Below are 20,195 nucleotides of genomic sequence, written 5' to 3' on the forward strand. Positions count from 1 at the left end.
CTGGTATCTTTTCTTTATGGCTACATCAATGTTTTAAGTTGGAATAAATGAATTATTCTTCAGTTTAGGGGGAATTACCTAATTGAACAGTGTAGGTGGAGAAGAACATTTGCAGCGTTTGCAAGATGTTTTTCTGTTTTGCACTCTGAAGTGGTCTCTGTCCTTGAACATAAGACACGAATGACCCCTCTGCTGTTAATTATTGGCAAATTGCCCCATTTCAACCTAAGGAAATAGAGCAATATGTTTGCTAAGAGATGGTTACTAGTTAACAGGCGTCCCTTAAGAAGGGTATAAAAGAACACTAGCAGGACTGCTCCCACATGCCGCTTCCACCACTGCTAGCCCCGGAGAAACTAGCAACCATGAAGTGGAGGGTATCCATTTTCTTCGTCTTTCTGCTAAGGTTTGCTGAACCCAAAACGCTGCATAGAAATGAGTTTGGAATAGGTAAGATGCTATATAACTCGGGAGCTATTTTTCTATAACAAAATTCTTAAAAATTCTCACATTTGCATCTCTTCAGGCGTCTTGATTTAGGCATCGTATTTACTGTTATAGACGAGGAAAAATATTTAACTGGTGGATAGATTTAGATGAAGGGTAAATGTAATTTTACAAGAGGCTTATGAAACCACAGTAATGTTTAGCCCAGTCAGTTTTTGTACATTCCATGATCAATCAATTTTTTGATATTATTTAATTTATTTAATCTCATATACACATTTAATATCATGTATATGAAAAGACATTATACACGGAAACCAGGCCACAGTCCTAGCTCCTTCAGACCGACAAAAAAAGGTAACATTTTTATTCTCAGTAAGGGCTAATTGTTTGACTCCGTGAAAAGCATCCCTATGAATGAGCCAACTGCAGCATAATTATGTCCAAAGGCTGCTAAAATAAGTCATAACACTGTACTATTAGGGAGCCAAATAGTTAGGGAGTCTGAAATATGAGTATTAGTGGTAAGTCTGCAATTGATCAGTTTGGTTAACTTTGTTCCTTATTTTTTTCCCAAGTGTAAAATTAAGATATCTAGACAGGTGGTTCTTAATAACTTTTCAGTTCTAAAAGTTATAGTTTGGGTTTAAATTCAACAATGATTGCTTTCCCAGCTGAAATGATCACGTGTCAAAATCTCTTTTGTTTTCCAGCTTCCACGTTAGATGCTCCCCAGTGCTCGACAGAGAAGAATATACTTAACCTGTAAGTTTTGCTTTGCATTGCAGATACACCATGCCAAAAAAAAAATCTTTAGATAACTGAATATACATTGTTTTTAAATTACAAGAGGGAATTGGACAATTTTAAGGCTTTGCTGATACTGAATATCAAACAGACATGCAAAATGTTGAACTTTGGGCAATGCCTTGCATGCTAACCTATGGAATTCCATGAAGCAAATCAAATCAGATTTTCAGAACTGAAGATTAATTTTTCAGCAGTCAGTAATAGCTCTGTACGGGCGCAGAAATCTGTCTTATCAGAACCAATAGAAAGACTGCAACATTCACTAGTTTGTAGACTGCTTCATATCAAGTCATAGGGAGTAAAATATCTCTATTTTTGTTATTTGTGGAGGAATTTTTATTCCTTTAAATGTTGCCTCTGTTCTACCCATTTGAAATTTATAGTAAGGAATTTAAACACATGTGTTACTGGTGATATTTATATGCAGAAACCTGAACACACATCACTTTGAGTCTGTCTGAGACTACCACAATCTAGGACTGGAGATCAGCCACAATAGGAGCAAACATAACTGGAGGTCTAATGACTTAATCTTTGCTTAAATTAAGCAAGAAAAAAAAAAAAACTTTAAAGAATACAGGTCTTCGCAGTTACCAATGTATCACACTGAGCAGCAGTCCAAAAAGGAGGATGCACGTTTTTTGGAAATCTGCTTATTTTGACTTGTAAGAGTTAACATCCATCTTTATGGATGAGGATAACAGAAAGACAGCTGACATTCATTTCTGAGGGACTAGAACCTGATTTCATGCAGACTTTTAGCAAAGGGTGTCTTCTGAACAGATCAGAACACAAGCCACCAACAGGAAAAGCTGTGCTTGGAAGGCAAGTGTGACCCGAGTCTAGTCCTTAAGCCTCCGCATGTGGTTTTATTTCAGCGCAACCATTGCCTTTACCCAGTTTATTCCGGAAGCCACTTTCAAGGAAGTAAGCAAAATGATAAGCGATGTGTTGACTGCGATTAAGAAACCCACCAGTGATGAGCAGCATGGAGGGTGTTTAGAAAACGAGGTGAGTGAACAGAAAGAAAAGCCCCTTTGAAACTCGACCAAAATTTAGGCTGTAGAAGAGAAGGTACCGGGAAGATGTGCTCTTAGTTATTTGAAAACCTGTTGTATGAAAGCAGCGTTCCATCGGTCCTGGAATCCTGAGCAGCACTGTCGCAGAGCAGGTGGCTGCTAAAGAGAGCCAAGAGTAACAACAATAGCGACTCAGAGCTACGGTTACACAGTAAGATTATCTGAGCAACCATGGACACATTCTCTTCTTTGAGCATTCATACCTACAATACACAGACAGGGTGACATTAAGTCCATTTAGAGTCGTCGTGGAGATTTACATTAACTATGAATGGCAGGTCATTTCCTCTTGTGCACACAGTGTGGCTGACGTCTCTCTAGGGATTACTGCAAATGCATTGCTAATCAAAACACCACGTGGAAGATGATGTTCACCAATCAGAGCATCGGTCCAGTGACCTAAGAGAACTTAGCTGCAGCTTATCACCAGAATCCCTGTCTAATTTATAAATGTTAAATCACTAAATTACACAACAATCTCTATTATATAATCATGATTTTATATAACATTACATTGTTATACTATTTTTTTAAAAAGATTTATTTATTTATTATATATACAGTGTTCTGCCTGCACTCCAGAAGAGGGCACTAGATCCCATTACAGATGGTTGTGAGCCACCATGTGGTTGCTGGAAATTGAACTCAGGATCTCTGGAAGAAGAGCCAGGGCTCTTAACCTCTGAGCCATCTCTCTGGCCCCTGTTACACTATTTTTATGATAATAATAATTAAATTAATCAAATCTCTATCATAATTCTCCGAGGCTGAGGACAATTTTTCTGTGCAGGAAACTGGGGCTCAGAAAAGTCACTCCTTTAGGGAACTATAGTTTGGCAGAACTGAGGTTTAAATGGGGACATCTGCCTCCAGAAATAAGGTCCTTAGCAGGCTGCTCACACTGTTCAGCACAGCACAGTGAGTGTGAGGCCCATAGTAGGTTCTTCGGGTTGTTGGATATAGCGAATATACAGGCGCATCAATATCTGGTAACTGGGGTAAATCAGAACTTCAGAAAAACCACCAAGTGTAAGTACACAGTTGTCCTGGTATAAAAGTTCATTATGAAATAGTTACTATCCTTTAGTTTGCTTTTGTATGGAAACGGACTTTATACTTGTTGAAATTAGCAAGTTTGGGACAAAATCCCCAGAGCTCTGTCCCAGTGGAGTTGAAGTAGCCAAAATGTTGTGTGTCTGGGCACTGTAGAGGAGATCTTTTTAAAATGTATATTTTAAAATGCATTCTTTGAGACTTTTATACAAACTATTTGAATTACGTTCATGTTCCAAGCCCTCTTTCCAAGTCCTCCAGACTACCCTTACTGCTACATCTCTGTCTCAGTTTTGTTTCCTTTAAAAAAAAAAAATCCATGGTGTCTTCCAGTATGTGCATGGGCACAGGGCCATCTGCTGGTACATGTGCCAAGGGCTACATCCTAAAGAAAACCTACTCTTTGTCTTCTAGCAGGCAACAACTGCCAATAACTCCTCTGCAAGGGCTGGGACTTTGTGAGGAGTTTTGACTAGCTTGATTTTGTGCAGGTCTTGTACAGACAACCATAGCCATTGTAACTTCATGTGTACAGTTGCCCAGTCATGTCTAAAAACAGTTTTGCAGAAGTCTTCTTGCAATCTGTGGCTCCTACCTTTCCTCCCTCTTTCCCAATGGACCCTGACTCTTGCAGGCAGAGAATGTTCCTCTCTCTTTAGATGTCTCGTTTAGTCTTCTGAACTTTGGCAGCTGTCAGTCTCTGTATTAATCACCATCCACCACAAATAGAAGCATCAGGGATGCAGGCTGAGGCCTGGACGAGGCTCCAGCTATAGCGATGAGGGTTTAGAAGGCAGTCCAATACTATGTCCATTCAGTAAAATAAATAAAAACAGGTCCTCTCTTAGGGCCTACGGCATACTCAACCATGGGTTCTTGGTGCAGTTTACATTGCCAGGCACCAGTCCTACATGGAGAGAGTAGGCCTGATATCCAATCAGATTTACCCTTGTAACTTCACGCCCCTGTTGCACCAATGGATATACCTTAGCCAGGCTAATGGCTATTGTACACTTAACAATTGTACAGTTTATAGCTGGGTAAAAGTATAGATGAGATGACTTTTCTCCCCCAGCAGCTTTCACAGTACCTTCTGGCCTTATGAAATCCAGCCAGTAGGAAAGCAACCTCAGCTGCTTCCTAAAACTCTAAAGTTTATGAGTTAATAAGAAGCCTTGGTTTATATTTTTGTTTTTGTCTTTCTCTGTTAGTCAGTTAAGAAACGTGTGCATGAATCATGCCAAAAACCACTTCTTATTGTAAAATTTTTTTTGTTCGATTAGAGTTCAGGACAGTGTTCCAGACTGGGTGATTTGTCACCTCCAACTCAAAAGGTTTATTTAGAAGGGTGGATCGAGACAAGCATGGTGGCATAGTCCTATGACCTCAGTGCTCAGGAGTCTGGGGCAAGTGAGTTTCAGGCTAGGAAGGACCATCTCATGAAGAGACACTGTCTCAACCATTTAGAGAACATCAATAATAAGAAGTTGATATTGAGAAGTAGAGTCTTTAGTAAGACTAAAAGATTTAAAAAATATTAGCAGTTATAATAGTTAAAGATTTTCCTAAAATGGGCAAAACATGCATTTTTTTAGAGGCTTTCTTCAGATCTTGTCCAATCTCAATGAATTTAGGCACTAACGAAGAAAGCATTTTAAAATATTGTAGCTAAATCTGTAATTATGACTAATGAAGGGTGGTTCTATTTTTAGTCCACTTTGAAGTTGTTTTTACTTTTAACTGAAAATAATATTCAATTTTAGATTATCATCCTGTTGTTATAAGGCCAAATGGAATGAATATATATAAAACAATGAGGAAAGTTTCTATTACCTTGAGGCCAAATTTTTCATGAAATGAAAGAGTAAAATCACTTAACTTAAAATTAAGATAGGAAAGATAAACTATTACATGGACTCCTTTTCTTTTAAAATAAAATAGCTATGTCTTATGTGCTACCCAAGGATGTAAATTAGAAGCCCTTTACCCAAAAGCTACCAAGGAAAGTCATCACATCAGACTGAGAGGAAACATATTGAGCACGTACAGGGAATTTTCTTAACTTACTGGCCTCATTTCATTAAAAACCAGATTCTTCTCTTCTCAGATATCTGTGTTTGTGGATGAAATCTGCCATGAGAAGGAGATCTCTGACAAGTATGGACTCTCGGACTGCTGCAGTCAAAGTGGGGAGGGGAGACACCAGTGTCTGCTTGCGCGCAAGAAGACTGCTGTGGCCTCTGTCATGCCCTTCAGCTTTCCAGAACCTGCTGAGAGCTGCAAAGCATACAAAGAAAACAGGGAGACATTCATGAACAGGTAAGGACCATCCACCAGGCAGTCAGTGTTTCTGCAATCTACAAGTGTACTCCAGAGTGTGTAGAAGTGTGTGTCTGTTGAGGTCTGTACCAAGAATACCTCGAGGGCTCCTGTTAATACAGGCTGTGAGATGCAGGACAGACCACATGCAGACCCAGCCTCTGATCCTTCAGCCTCTGGAGAGACATTATCTCTTTCCCACCTTTAAAGTCTTGATTTCGCTTCACCCCCAAATGCATCAGTAGTCAATGAAAGAATGACTTCCAATAGCCAAGTATTTAATTATGTATCTCACTCACTAAACTGATAATTAATATTGTACAGTCAGGTAATGTTGGAACAAATGAGCTTGGCACAAATGGCTGGTTGAATGCTCACAAGCACTGTTGTCACCCTCTCTCCTTCCTTTAAAAATATTTCAGGTTATTTTTGAGACAGGGCCTCATGAAGTCCAAGCTGGTCTTGCACTAAGTATATAGCTCTGCTCCTCCTGTCTCCATCTTCTAAGTGCTTGGGTTACAGATATATACATATATATACATATACATATATATATAATGTTCCATATCTATCTATCTATCTATCTATCTATCTATCTATCTATCTATCTATCTATCATCTATCCATCCATCCATCCACGCATGCATTTATATGTCTATCTAATCTATTTATCTATATATCTATATAGAGGAGGGAGGAGGACTTGCTAGGATGGTTACTAAGAAGTCTGGCTTTGTTGGTTCCCCAGGCATGTCTGAGCAGACTTACTGAAAAAGACATTTCGATAAGAATCATAGCATCTTTGCTTGTTTTCATAATAGACTCTGGAACCAAGTATTCGATCTTTTCTTTTCTCCTGGGGCTGACAGAGAGGAAAACTTTTGACAGCATCTGGAAGAAGCACAGACATTTCTCCTGTAACGGCCTAGTAAAGTAAAAGCCCCGTGCACTCCATTGCTTTTGCTGTTATTCAAATCTTTAAATAAATCCCAGAGTCCACTTCAGAGCAGTTGCAGTCCATCCATTTTTTTTACATGTTTGCAAATCTCCAAGTGTTGTCCATTTCACAGGGTCATCTACGAAGTGTCAAGAAGGTTCCCCTTCCTGTATGCGCCTACCATTCTTTCCTTGGCTGCTCAGTACGACAAAGCAGTCCCAGCTTGCTGCAAAGCTGAAAACGCAGAGGAATGCTTCCAGACAAAGGTGATCTCTTTGTGCAGCTATCTGAACCTAAATGGGGCCTAGCTATGGCTCAGGAAAACAGAGTTAAAAGTGGAAATGTGCCTCAGGTGGAGACTATCATCTTCAGAAGAGTGTAATTCTTTTTCATCCTAATGAACATCCTTTTTTTTTTTTTTAAACTGAGTCTTTTTCATTATCAGTGAAATTTCCTTTTATATTTATAGTTATCGTTAGAAACAATACCTATAATGGTAAAGTACAACTTTAGGCCAAAGTAAAAATGTGTATATTTTGTGGCTTCATGAATCAGCATTTACAGAAAGTAGAAGTAATAGCAATCTACATGGAAATGGTGACTAGTAGCTATGAACTGGACAGAACGATGGAACTGTGTATCTTCTGCAGAGTAGGACACTGAAATGCATTCCTACAGCTTCTCATGCAGACATGAGACAGTATTCATACAGAATAAATAACTCCATGGATGATGAGCACACTACAGGTGTAGTGTACACTGCAGACCCTACCAGAGCTAAAGAAGCTGAACGTTGATGGGGTTACTCATGTCAGCAAAGTGGAGCATATTTCAGCTTCTGGCTTTTGTTTGCTTGCTTGTTTTTACTTTTTGAGACAGAGTCTTTTCTGTTTTTGTTGTTTTTTTTTATTTGTTTGTTTTTCAAGACAGGGTTTCTCTGTGTAGCTTTGGAGCCTGTCCTGGTACCCACTCTGTAGCCCAGGCTGGCCTTGAACTCACAGAGATCCACCTGCCTCTGCCTCTGGAGTGCTGGGATTAAAGGCGTGCACCACCACTGCCTGGCTGAGACAGAGTCTTATATAGCCCCAACTGGGCCCAGATTTCTAAGAAGTGCATGACTTTCCTCAATACCAGACTGTGACACAATCATGTTTTTTTTAATGGAGCAGGTGTCAGTGGGCTTCAGTTTGCCTACAGGCTGGAAAGGCACACTGTCCATATGGTCTCTGTATCAAAATTATAATGTTTGTTTTGAAGTATTTTAAATAAATCTCAGACAAATATACATAAGAATTAATCTAAAAGTCATTAAAAATAATTTGCTTAAATGTCTGGTAATTCTAAGTTAAGAAAAAAAATATTCCATGGACTTTCACATGTTATCTGTACCCATTGCTTTTCTAATTCTTAGAAAGAGTACATGGGCTTTTTTTTTTTTTAACACTTCACTTCTTCTGCATCTAGAGGGCATCAATCGCAAAGGAATTAAGAGAAGGCAGCTTGCTGAATGAGCATGTATGTGCAGTAATAAGGAAATTTGGATCCCGAAACCTCCAGGCCATGTAAGTTTAAGCTTCTATGGAGGCAATCAGCTAGGTGCCGTAGAATTGCTGTTTATTTTTTCTCAATGTCACTCTTACCAAGCAAAGTCCCCTTTGGTGATGGAGACTGTGGTTAGAATCATGAAATCTTAGGATCAGAAGGAACTTATCAGATCACTTGGCCATTTATTACTTACAAAAGCCACACTGGGGTGATGTTTGAGAGAGAATTTTAAGGTTTATACTGTTTGCCTGTTCTAGACATTTTAGTTTCTATCTACAATCAAGCTATACCACCTTGTTAGACCATATTTCCCTAGCTCTTCTACAAAGTAGGCCAACCCTCATGGAGAGGCATCTCAGACTTGTGGCCTAACAAGAAATTCTTCATGTTAACTGTGCTTCCTAATTGGCTCCATTGTGTCAAATGTTGCTTCTCATTAAAATATTCCCTCGAGGCAACAACTTCAGAGCCCAGTGGCAGGTGAAAAGAAAGTTCTAAATGATGTGAGTCATGAGTATTGTGCACAGCTGAGACTCAACGGACATTTTTAGTCATATAGTTAGTTCCAAAGACTGGCTGGGAATTCCTTCTGGAAGAGGCCCGACTTACCCTTCAATTACCTCCCAATTCTGCCAGAAACTTAATGATCAGTTCACGAAGCACTTTAAAAATCTGTCTTAGGAGTAAAATAGAAATGAAGAAACAATTACAGCAATTGCATAATGTATCTATCAGAAAGTAGAGCCATATGCTCCCCAGTTGTCCCCAGACTCCCTCTCATCAGTAGCAATGACTCAAGCATCTACTCAAGGAGCGGGGATATGTGCATGGCTAGTCCTTCCCATGAATGGAATCCCCAGATGCAGGCAGCGTTCATTTATCCTTTCCTTCTGCCTTGATCTGTTGACTTGTCTCCAACATTAAGTATGCTCCACTTCTTTCGTTTCCTTGATTTGGGCATCTGCAGCCTCGCTGGCTTCTCACAACTCTTTATTTCTAAGAAATGAAAAGCAAATGTTATTCTCAAAGAATTTTCCCACCCCTTCTTCATTTATTCTTTAATAAAAATATGTATTTGTCCCCTTTGAGGCAGAATCTGGTAGTTAGGCTGGACTTGAACTCCCAATTCTCCTGCCTCCACCTTCTGCCTGCTGGAATTATAGACAAGTGGGTCCCAAATATTCAGAGTCAGAGGTGAACAAGCAAGGACACCATTTATCTTGAGTCCCTAGAGAGTCTTTACGAAGCTATGAATTACTTACAAATTATTTGGAGACCCAGCCCATGATCTACAGAGCTTGGAGAGGTAGGGCTGAAGCTGATGACCTAAGACATCTCAGTTCTTTCCCCTTGGAGGTAACTCAACAGACACTTGATAGACATGAGATTTCATTCTAATACATAAACAAGCTGATTTTTTTTCTTTAAATCTTCCTCTCCCAGAACCATTATTAAGCTAAGTCAAAAGTTTCCCAGGGCGAATTTTACTGAGATTGAGAAGCTGGTCCTGGATGTGTCCCACATCCATGAGGAGTGCTGTCTAGGAAACGCGCTGGAGTGCCTGCAGGATGGGGTAGGAGTCTCTCTCTTTCTATGAGATGATTTCTACTTCCTCCCTTTTCACTTTGTCTCACTGTAAATGAAGGCCACCTGCCTTGGCCAGAGCACAGTGTATGGTAACTGTGACCTTGTGAAGTTATAGGCTTTCTAAGGGTAGAATTTAAGCTATGTTCTTGATCTCAGCTTTCACTTCAGGCCTTAGCAATCCCTGCCCCTGTTTGTGAGACTAAGGTACATTTGTTTCTTTATTTGACTGAAGTACAGTGAGTATCTTCTACCACCCAGCTAGCCGCTGGTTCACCATGAGAGGCACTAGGAAAACATAAACTGACATCAAGGAATGTATAGTTTAATCAGAGAGATAAGACAATGGCCTTCATGGAGTTATAGACTGTCTTGTTCACTGATATGTCTACAGGACAATGCCTGTCACATCAAGAGAGTCTGTCATAGTTTGATGACAGATTTATAAGTAAAAATAACCAATAAACTGTTGCACAAGGGAAAAATGTCCATTCATGGCAAGCAGAGGTGTGAATAAAGGGATTAAAAAGAACTAAAACCCCAAACTCCTAGCAATAGAATCTATAAGAAGTGGTCATGTACATGGCATGGCAATTTTGGGCCAATCCTGGGCTTTCTAGACATGGAACAAGAAGTCTACATACAACAAATCACTTCCCCTCTCATCCCTGTGACACCAAGGAGACTTAAAAAAAAATCACTGTTGTTAGAGGCTCAAGTGACTTGAAAACTGGGGCAGGAAAGACTCCTTTCAGTACACTCCTGTGGTGCTTTTGTAGGGGTAGTCAGGGAAGTCAGCAGGTGGCAGGGTTGCCAGGGACAGAGCTGGACAACAGGCACCCCTGTCGTGAGGATAAACCAGGAAGCATAGGTTTGAGTATTTATTTGCTCATCACACTAAGAATTCATCGGTCAGTTAGGAATACCAGCAAAAGAAGCATTTTGCTTTTCTTTGATGACAGCTTTCTTGGTTTGTAAGTAACAATTTTATTGATTTTCATAGACGGTTAAAAAAATTACCTTTTAACTTTTGGAGCTTGTAGTTACTTTTTTATTGAGAGTAGAAAAATAATTTCAGTATTTTAAGGAAGGCTTTAACAACTGAATATTAGGTTTCAACCATCACAGCTGATAATGCCCCTGAGCAGAGAGACAAAAGTTTTCTCTCCAGGATTTTTCACCGCGGGTTTGTTGTCTAGAGACTGCCCTCTGGAGGGCAGAGTGGGTCACTGCATATCTTTTTGATCAAGATGGAGGGGAGAGCTGGCAAGGTCAGAATGCCCGCTGCGAATATTGTCCATTGGAAAATTTCAATACCAATAAAAAGATGCTGTGTGGTTTTGAGCAGCATATTTCCTTCATTTCTTGAAGATTTTTATTAAAATAGAAAGAAGGACTTACAGGAAAGAGGTCTTGAACAATTCGGAAAGCAATGAGGAAAAGCAAGGTGAGCAAAATAAAAGGGAAGAGAGAGAGAGGAGTTAAAAAACAGAAAGAGAGATGAAGCAAAATGCCTGTATTGGCTCTTGATTTTTCTCTTCACCTTTCCATTGATATCTTCTTCCACTTCCTTTTTAAGCTTTAAGTTCCTACCTTAAAGGATAAATCTTTGAGATTTATATTTTGTTATACCCACTACAGGAAAAGGTCATGTCGTATATATGTTCTCAAAAAGATATTCTGTCAAGCAAAATAGCAGAATGCTGCAAATTACCTACACTGGAACTTGGCTATTGCATAATTAATGCAGAAAACGATGACAGACCTGAAGGTTTATCTCCAAATCTAAATGGGTTTTTGGGAGATAGAAATTTTGGCCAATTTTCTTCAGAGGAAAAAATCATGTTCATGGCAAGGTAACATGCTCTGTAAATCTATGTTCACAATGATAAAGACCATCATGTGATTGGAAGCTTTGTTTTGTTGGCATGGGGAGTGGTGGCTATAGTTTTTGAGCTCAGTTGAGGCTGTCTGTCTTGATGCTGTGATGCTAAGGAGCTGCAAGCAGGGAACCAGTAACTAGGGGATGAGATCTGTGGTAGTGATGAGACTTCCACAATAATCAATAATCACTATTAATTGGCTTGCTTATGAATCTAAATTTTGTTTTGTATTTTCTCTGAAATAAGGAATGCCATCCTAGTTACATATCTCGCTCATATGATAGCCACCATACATTTCAAAGATAATATAGATATTTCTGTAATAAGGAAGGCTTAGGCTGGCAAGTTGGCACAGTGGGGAAAAGTACTTGCCACACAAGCCTGACTACCTGAGTTCAAACCAGGGAAAGTGATTGAACCAATTTCCAAAAGTGCTCCTGGATAACACATGCATGCTACGGCATATGTGCCTCCCCCTCAAGTAATAATAGATAAATAAAATTAAATTTGAAAACAAGAAGGGCCCAAGATCATGAATAGACTCTCTTGCTATACATGTTTTTAAAAACCATTCCCCTAAATGTAACTCAACAGCTAGAGACAGATGGGCAGTCTTTCATTGAAACAGATTGCTCACTATTTATTGAATTTTTAAGCCAATGGAAACACATTTAGAGCATTTTCACAATGGTAGTTTTTTTGTAGTAGAATCAATAGGTATGTATTCATTCTATTTGCCAACAGTCAAGTTAATACCTTTTCCTTTACTGTATGTACCTGTGGATGTTGTTAGAAGAGGGATTTGTGCAGCTCTTAGGATATTATATTTAATGATTTCCGAGGACCTTTATCAATTCGAGAGTCTGATTCTAACGCAGCAGTGAAAACAATGGTTCAATTTTCTCCCCAGTATTCCCAGAAGACATAGCTCTTTCGTTGCCTAAAAATCAGAAAATTCACATATCATTTGTACTGCTAAATAAAATTATATAAACCAAAAAACAAAAACAAAAAAAAGACTAGATTCAGGAGACACAGCTAGAGATTTTATTGGTGGTATAAGTAAGCACTACCAATATCTATAACCATGGAACACAATTAATATTAAAGAGCAATCTTCACACTTATATGTGCATACACATCTAAGAAAGCTAGTAGTGTGCTTCATAGAGACAGGCCTTTGGTGGCAAAGAATGTTTGCAGTGGAAATTGTCTCAGCTAAGAATGGTCTTCCTCCACACCTTTGCACTTCCTTCCCTCACGCCTCTGCTGCTGTATCACTTACCCAAAGGAGCTGTGCTTGACCACAAGCCCAATTAGTGACTACCCCTCATTGGGCGCCACCTCTCTTCTTGCCCTTCATCTTTCTTTATTTTCTCTCCATTGATTTGTCACTACCAAAGATACATGACCCATTTTAAACTTGCTTCTGCCTCCTTATAACAAATGCTTCGAGGAGGAAAGAGATTTTCTGCTACATGGCATTATCCCTTCACTGTTTAGAGCAATTTTAGCATCCAGTACTCTCTGGAAAATATATCTGTTGGTTAAATGATTATAAACCTCATCGCTAAAAAGCCAACATAAAATATGAAGGAAAATAAAACAGCATTATTTGTATCATTCTTCTTTAATTAAAAATAATTTCACATACATGCATACATAGTTTTAGAACTAGGTTCCACATATGAGAGAAAATATGTAGAGTTTGTCTGAAACCAGCTTATTCACTTAACTTAATGATTTCCAGTTCCATCTATTTTCTGGCAGATGTCATGCTTCCATGAAAGGATATTTTACAGAGTAATTTAAGGGACTATACATATAGCCTGCATTAAGAGTTTTGCTGTTCATAGAGTTTAAATTATGTTCGTTTTTTTCTGCTTCACTTGCTATTTGATTTTTAATGCCTATTTGCTCTGACTATTACATAGGAATGGTTAGGGAATTAATGGTGTAATTTGGTCTTAGTTTCAACAACATGATATTTTTCCTACATATTCCAGCTTTCTTTATGAATATTCAAGAAGAAATCCCAACTATGCTGTCTCTGTCATTCTAAGAATTGCTAAAACCTACCAGGAGATGTTGGAGAAATGTTCCCAGCCTGAAAGCTCACTTGCATGCCAGGACAATGTGGTAGGCTGCTCTGGAATTTGGGGCATAATCTGTAAAACTGCATTGATAAAGAAGCATTGTAAATACTGTTTGTGGGCCAGAGGGATGGTTCAGCAGGTAAAGGTACCCGTATCATGAGCCTGGGGACCTGAGTTGAAGGGGACCATGTGAAGGGAGAAGGAAAAGAAACCTGCTCTACAATGTTTGAGAGGCTTCCACACATGTCCTTTGAAAAGCACATGTTCCTCACAAAATAATAAAAATAGATTATTTTTTATTAAAATGAAAAGTAACTATTTATTAACTAGTAATTAGCTAATTATATGTATAAACTAGTAACCTAACTATTAATTATTCCAACCCCTAACCAATGGCTTATATAAGAAATAAAAATGTTGGTCAAATGCTCTATGGTGAATAGAATAGAGAGAATATTCATTTTTTGACAGTTTTGGGAAGGCAAAATCTTACACAGAAATTTCAGCTCTCTATCTGGTGGTTGTGTTCTCAAGAGTTCATTTGTTTTAATTTTCAAAGGTCACACTCTATCATCTTTAATGTTTTATAAAGGCTTCCAAGATGGGTTTTGTAATGGAATAAGCTACTGGCATAAAGAAAATTGTGTGTCTGGGAGGAGAGAAAAATGCATGTAATAATATCTGTACTTTTAGGAAGAAGAACTGCAAAAACACGTCGAGGAGAGCCAAGCCCTGGCGAAGCAGAGCTGTGCTCTCTACCAGAAGCTGGGGGCCTACTACTTACAAAAGGAGTACGTTGTTGTTGTTGTTGTTGTTGTTGTTGTGTGTTCAGTGATGTCACACTTTTAATAGGTGAGGGAAACATAAATTTAAATTCCTAAGCCGCTCCTGCTCTCACTTCCATCCCCAGTTGGACAGAAGTCAGTATAAAACTGATTACATGATTCCTCCCAGGTCGGTGTTCCCCCTTAGGGATCCACAAGAGCACCTGTGGAATCTGATCTATTGAACTGGCTGCAGGTTCCCCACACCCTGCAGCTTTTTGCAGGAGAGGAGTCAATTTTGCTCACAGCCTGTCAAGGTTCCAACACCCAATGGTCACAGTCGAAATCAAGGAAGTGCTGATGCTGGGAAGATAGCCCGCTGCTGCGGCGTCTGCATCCCATAGTGATACGCGGGGAAGACGAGAGCATGTGGAGTGATGTCAGAATAAAAACTTCTCAACTGCTGAGCCATATGCTCATGTCTCCTGACACCAAAAGTAGGCCCTCGAGAAGGAGTAAAAACTCATGACGGCACGGTAAAAATGCTTCTTTCAGGTTCCTCATTACTTACACAAGGAAAGTCCCTCAGATGACGTCAGCAGAGCTGATAGACCTCACCGGGAAGATGGTGGGCATTGCATCCACATGCTGCCAGCTCAGCGAGGATAAATGGTCTGCCTGTGGTGAGGGAGCGGTGAGTATCCTCTCTCTCTCTCGTTTCTGCTGTTTGACTTGAAGCTGTTCCCTATTTCCATCCTAGGAGAAATAGTGGAGATGGCGTTTGCTTCGTTTGCTCAGTGAGTTCAAATGGAGGGGTTTGTGGGAGTGCTGTCTCTCGGTGGTTTGCCTTGATCCAGGCTTGCTGCCCTTCTAGAACGCCTGGTAGAAGTGTAGCCAATTTGTTCAACAATATATAAGCAAGCTTTATGTATAGGAAGGATAATAGCCAATATGTTATTCAACTTATTCATATTATCTAAATTCTTACTTTAATATTTGAAAAGCAAAGCTTTACTTACAATATATTGCACTTCGTTATCTTATTTTAGCCATACTTAAGGATCTGCCTTTGCAGGCCAGTCTTAACATTATAGCGCTATTTGGGGCAGTTTGTTCCCAAGGTAAAGTACAGGAGTAAGATCCATGTTCTGCATAGTAAGCTCCTTCATTTTCATGTCACATTGCAAGGAGACTTCTGCCAGTAAGCTTGAGCTGTTTGCATTGATACTTAAGAATAGAAATTGTACCATTTTTCTAGGGTGACTGTCTTAGATTAGATAATCTGAATGACTCACGTAGATTTAGCCTGAGAATAGTAAGCACACAAACATGCTAAAATAATTAAAATTTATAACTAGATATTTAAGAGCTATCTTTGAAGTATGTGAGATTGAAGAATCTATATTAAAGCCTTAAATACACATTTATACAACCATTTATTTTCTATGAGTTGTGTGTGTGTGTGTGTGTGTGTGTGTGTATGTAATAAAAATTGCAAAGGTTAGATTTGTTCTATTCTGACCTTCAGAAAGGGATTCTCTGCATCAAAACCCAAACTCCAGAGTTGAAGAGATAGCTTGGACAGTTAAAAGTGTGTACTGCTTGGGGGTGGTGCACTCCTTTAATCCCAGCATTCGGGAGGCAGAGGCAGGCAGAGCTCTGAGTTCAAGGCCAGCCTGGTCTACAGAGTGAGTTCTAGGACAGCCAGGGTTGTACAGTGAGACCCTGTTTCAAAAAAAAAAAAAAAAAAGTTTGGTTCTCAGCACCTGCTGAAAATGACTCTCAAACACCCTTTACTCCAGATCCACGGAGATTTGATGCCTCTGTCTTCCACAGACACCCACCCCCACCCCATGTACACATGCCTAAAAATAAAACAAACGTTTAAAGAAAAGCAAAACTTAACCAGATACACATAGAAAACAACCGATTGATTTGTACACATCAAGATAGAGATATTTTTCCTTTTTAAAAGTCTGTGTGCAACTAGAAGCATATTTCAGCCAGCTAAAGGGCTTTCATCAATGTCACATGTGTTAAAAATCTGTCACTCCATATTGTTTCATCCCAAGCAAATGGGCAAACATTCAAGTCCACAACATGCTGTTAGTATGGCAACAATAATACATAGCAAGTTTTCGTGTAATATTAGTGATAAGTTCTTGGACACTGGGTGTCACTACATGAGATTTCAGGAATTGTGAACCAACTCGGTGGCTAATTTCATTTCCCTGCTTTCTTCCTTTTCATTCTCCTAACCAGGCTGACCTTTTCATTGGACACTTGTGTATACGACATGAAGCAAACCCTTTGAACCCTGGCATTGGCCACTGCTGCAACTCTTCATATTCCAACAGGAGGCCATGCATCACCAGCTTGGTGATAGATGAAAGCTATGTCCCTCCGCCATTTTCTGATGACAAATTCACCTTGACCAAGGATCTGTGCCAAGCTCAGGGCATAGCTCTGCAAACCATGAAACAAGAGTAAGACATTGTTATGCTCTACCCTGGAGAAGACCAGTGCTAGAGGGGGGAGCCGAGACTCCTGCTTTACATTTCTATGACTCATAGGTTCCCTAGAACATAACTATCCTTGAAGCACTGAAGTATCTCATTGAAATTAGTTCTGTTTCAGTTTTCATACAGCTTTGTAGGGGAAGTTGGTTTGGAAAAATCCACTAAGGCAGACAATTTTCCCTTTATAAAAAATTATCTCTGTCCTAACAGCTGTGATATATTTTGGGTAGAAGGAAAATGGATGATCTATTTTGAAAAATTAGGAGAGATCTTTGTAGTGAGTCTGGGTACTTCCATTCCAATTAGAGGACATGTGTGACTGCATTTATAAGCAGGATAATTATATCTGACTAAACCATATTGTTAAAATAAAAGGGGATAAATACACATTTTATTGATGACAAGTGACATTCTGTAATGGTGATCGGGATGAAGCTAGTGGAACTTACATTCTTCAAATACCCATGCATTTTAATTTAAATTTAATACTCACTGGCTTTGCACAGGGCCTTCCTTCCTTGGGAGACCCATTCTTCTATTTTTCTTCACTTCAGTCAGCAGAGAATAATAAGAATGAGGCTTTTTCTCCCAAGCCTTCCCTATTGCCCTGCCAGCTTTAAGTCCACCATATAATCACTGCTAAGTGAGTAGTGTAGGCGGCCAGTGATCCTTGGGTTAAGGTATGACAGCGGCAGGTGTCAGCATCTAGACATCTGGGCTTGTGTGCATGGATAAACCACACTACAGAAGAGGGAATAGGAAAGGATAACGTAGGCAAGCCAGACAGAGACCGCACAGTTCACTCCATAAAAGCATGTTGAATCCAGACATGGTGTTTCATCTGTAACTTGCACCAGGGCAGGCCAGCAGCTTGGCATGTTTCCAGCCTCAGTCTTTCTGATCTAAACTGGGAGGGCTAAGCCTGGCAATGAGTGGAAGGAGTATTGGCTAAGGGTGGGGACTGCCAGGGCTCTGAAAACGTTCTACCAAAAGCATTTTGGGAAAGCGCCATTGCATGACAGGCGTCCCTGTGTTTCCTTCTGTTTTCAACCACAGGCTTCTCGTTAACCTTGTGAAGCAAAAGCCTCGCATGACGGAGGAGCAACACGAGGCTGTCACTGCCGATTTCTCCAGCTTTTTGGAGAAGTGCTGCCAAAGCCAGCAGCAGGAAGTCTGTTTCGCAGAAGAGGTGCGTTCGAAACATTTTATTCCCCAAAGTCTTGGCATGGAGCATCCTGCAGTAAAGAATGGAAATAATATCCTGCAAATCTACAACTTGAAATAATGACAGATTTAAATTTTCTTTGGATATTTCTTGAGGTTCAAAAATAATAACATTTTCCTCAGTATCAGGGAGAATTGAAAATTTAAACTACATTAAGAGAATCAGTAATTTTGATTTATTTCCTAATGGAGAGAATGATTAAATGTATATAAATAATTGATGACAATGTAGACTTTTCTGAGCTAAAGTTAATCAGTTTTCAGGAACTGAATTAAAAGAGTTCACTAGTTAGTGTACTAATTACATAACCAAGGTCTTAGGAGACTATTTTTAGGATATCCACTTGGACTCACTTAGGAGCACATTTTTGTACACCCACGGTAGAAACAAGGGATTGCCTGAGTTGACTGTATGACTGTCACCATCCCTCGTCCCTCTATCTGAGCATTTTTATGTGTTCTTGACTTTCAGGGTCCAAAGTTGATTTCAAGAACTCGTGCTGCTTTGGGAGTTTGAATTCCTCCAGGTAACAAAATTTTCAGCCCCAGGCTAAATCATGATGTTGATGAAGATTCTAAGAAATACCATGAAATTCCTTTAAAATGAGTATAATTTAATAAAACAGGTTTAGTTTTAAAATACTGAAACAAGGGGGCTGGAAAGACGGCTCAGCAGTTTAAGAGCACTGGCTGCTCTTCCAGAGGTCCTGAGTTCAATTCTCAGTTACTACATGGTGGTTCACAACCAATGCCCTCTTCTGGCATAACGTTGTAATTGCAGATAGAGTATCCAAAGTCTAAAAATAAATAAATAAATAAATAAATAAATAAATAAATAAATAAATAAATAAATAAATAAATGTAAGAAAATACTGAAACAAAAGTTTGGGAGACTTCAAAGGCTTCAGAAGTTCCAATCAACAGGCCTTCCTATGTTCCTATTAACAAAACATTTTTACCTTCTCTACCTACTCAATTAATAATATAAACTATTTTTTTTTCCAGAGGGAAGAGAGGACAAAATGAGTTGACACTTTGGCGAGAGCTTTTTGGTTTAATTGTAACTGACAATACTTTAATGACATGGTCAAGACTTCCATGTGATATTTCTCTACCTCAGAAATAAAGACTTCCCAACTAGTTTTCTTTTCCTTGTCTGCTTATTTATGAAAACATAATTTTTTAGAGAGTTCAACATGTCATTGGCTAAAACAGATTCTGTTAAAATTCACAAGTAGTGGTCATTGTGGGAGATGAAAGCCACCCACAATGGATCTATCACACTAGAAGTTGATGCTTTGATGACCCGAGAAAACATTCTCAAAACAAGCACTGCTAGGTGTTGCCTGGTCCCGTTGCTCCTCATATGACCTCTTAAGTGTACTAGTGAAGAATAAAACAGACAATGAGAAATTATGTTATTATTTTTCATAGGATACATGAAAATTCAACATGTGTTTTTCTTAATCTTGTTTACTTCTCTATTCATAAACACTTAAAAACATGTCCACTGGGCTGCAGTTGCTTTGATCAAAGGTGTTTATTTATCTTTTTCTTTTCGGAGTGAGCACTCTCTGACTGGCAGGCCCTGTTCTAGGAACAGTCACTCTATGGTCACTGACTCCTTAGTCACTGGTTGCTTTGGTAGAGAGTAAGAGAGACAATAAAAAGGCAGTGGCACTAAGTTGTGACCTTAAGGAGGTGATAGAAAATTGCTGAGAGAACCACAGTGTTGGTGAGATCAGTTCGATAGAGGAAATTGGCACAATCATTGATAAAAACTCTGGGAAGAAGAGGGTGTGTTTTGCAGTTCCAGCCCAAGGATAGGGCTTTCCACAAAAGAGAAAAACACAGAAATGGACTGGGCAAATCAACACAGCATGAACGGCTCCTGGGAGTAAGTAGTACATCACTGCACTTAGAAGCAGATGCTAT

The 20,195-nt window shown here is 39.3% G+C and overlaps 1 protein-coding gene across 1 annotated transcript; it reads left to right on the forward strand.

The window, feature by feature from the left end:
- The first annotated feature begins 312 nt into the window (after positions 1-312).
- LOC114701714 (alpha fetoprotein) lies at positions 313-19,402 on the forward strand. The gene is made up of 15 exons (XM_028881871.2): positions 313-450; positions 1,161-1,212; positions 2,136-2,268; positions 5,497-5,708; positions 6,779-6,911; positions 8,110-8,207; positions 9,634-9,763; positions 11,416-11,630; positions 13,664-13,796; positions 14,447-14,544; positions 15,073-15,211; positions 16,780-17,003; positions 18,093-18,225; positions 18,733-18,787; positions 19,266-19,402. Exons 1-14 carry the CDS (start codon positions 324-326, stop codon positions 18,775-18,777), a joined length of 1,872 nt encoding a protein of 623 aa, XP_028737704.2. The 5' UTR covers positions 313-323; the 3' UTR covers positions 18,778-18,787; positions 19,266-19,402.
- Positions 19,403-20,195: the final 793 nt, after the last annotated feature.

The sequence above is a fragment of the Peromyscus leucopus genome, chromosome 10 (genome assembly GCF_004664715.2).
Source record: "Peromyscus leucopus breed LL Stock chromosome 10, UCI_PerLeu_2.1, whole genome shotgun sequence".
NCBI lineage: Eukaryota > Metazoa > Chordata > Mammalia > Rodentia > Cricetidae > Peromyscus > Peromyscus leucopus.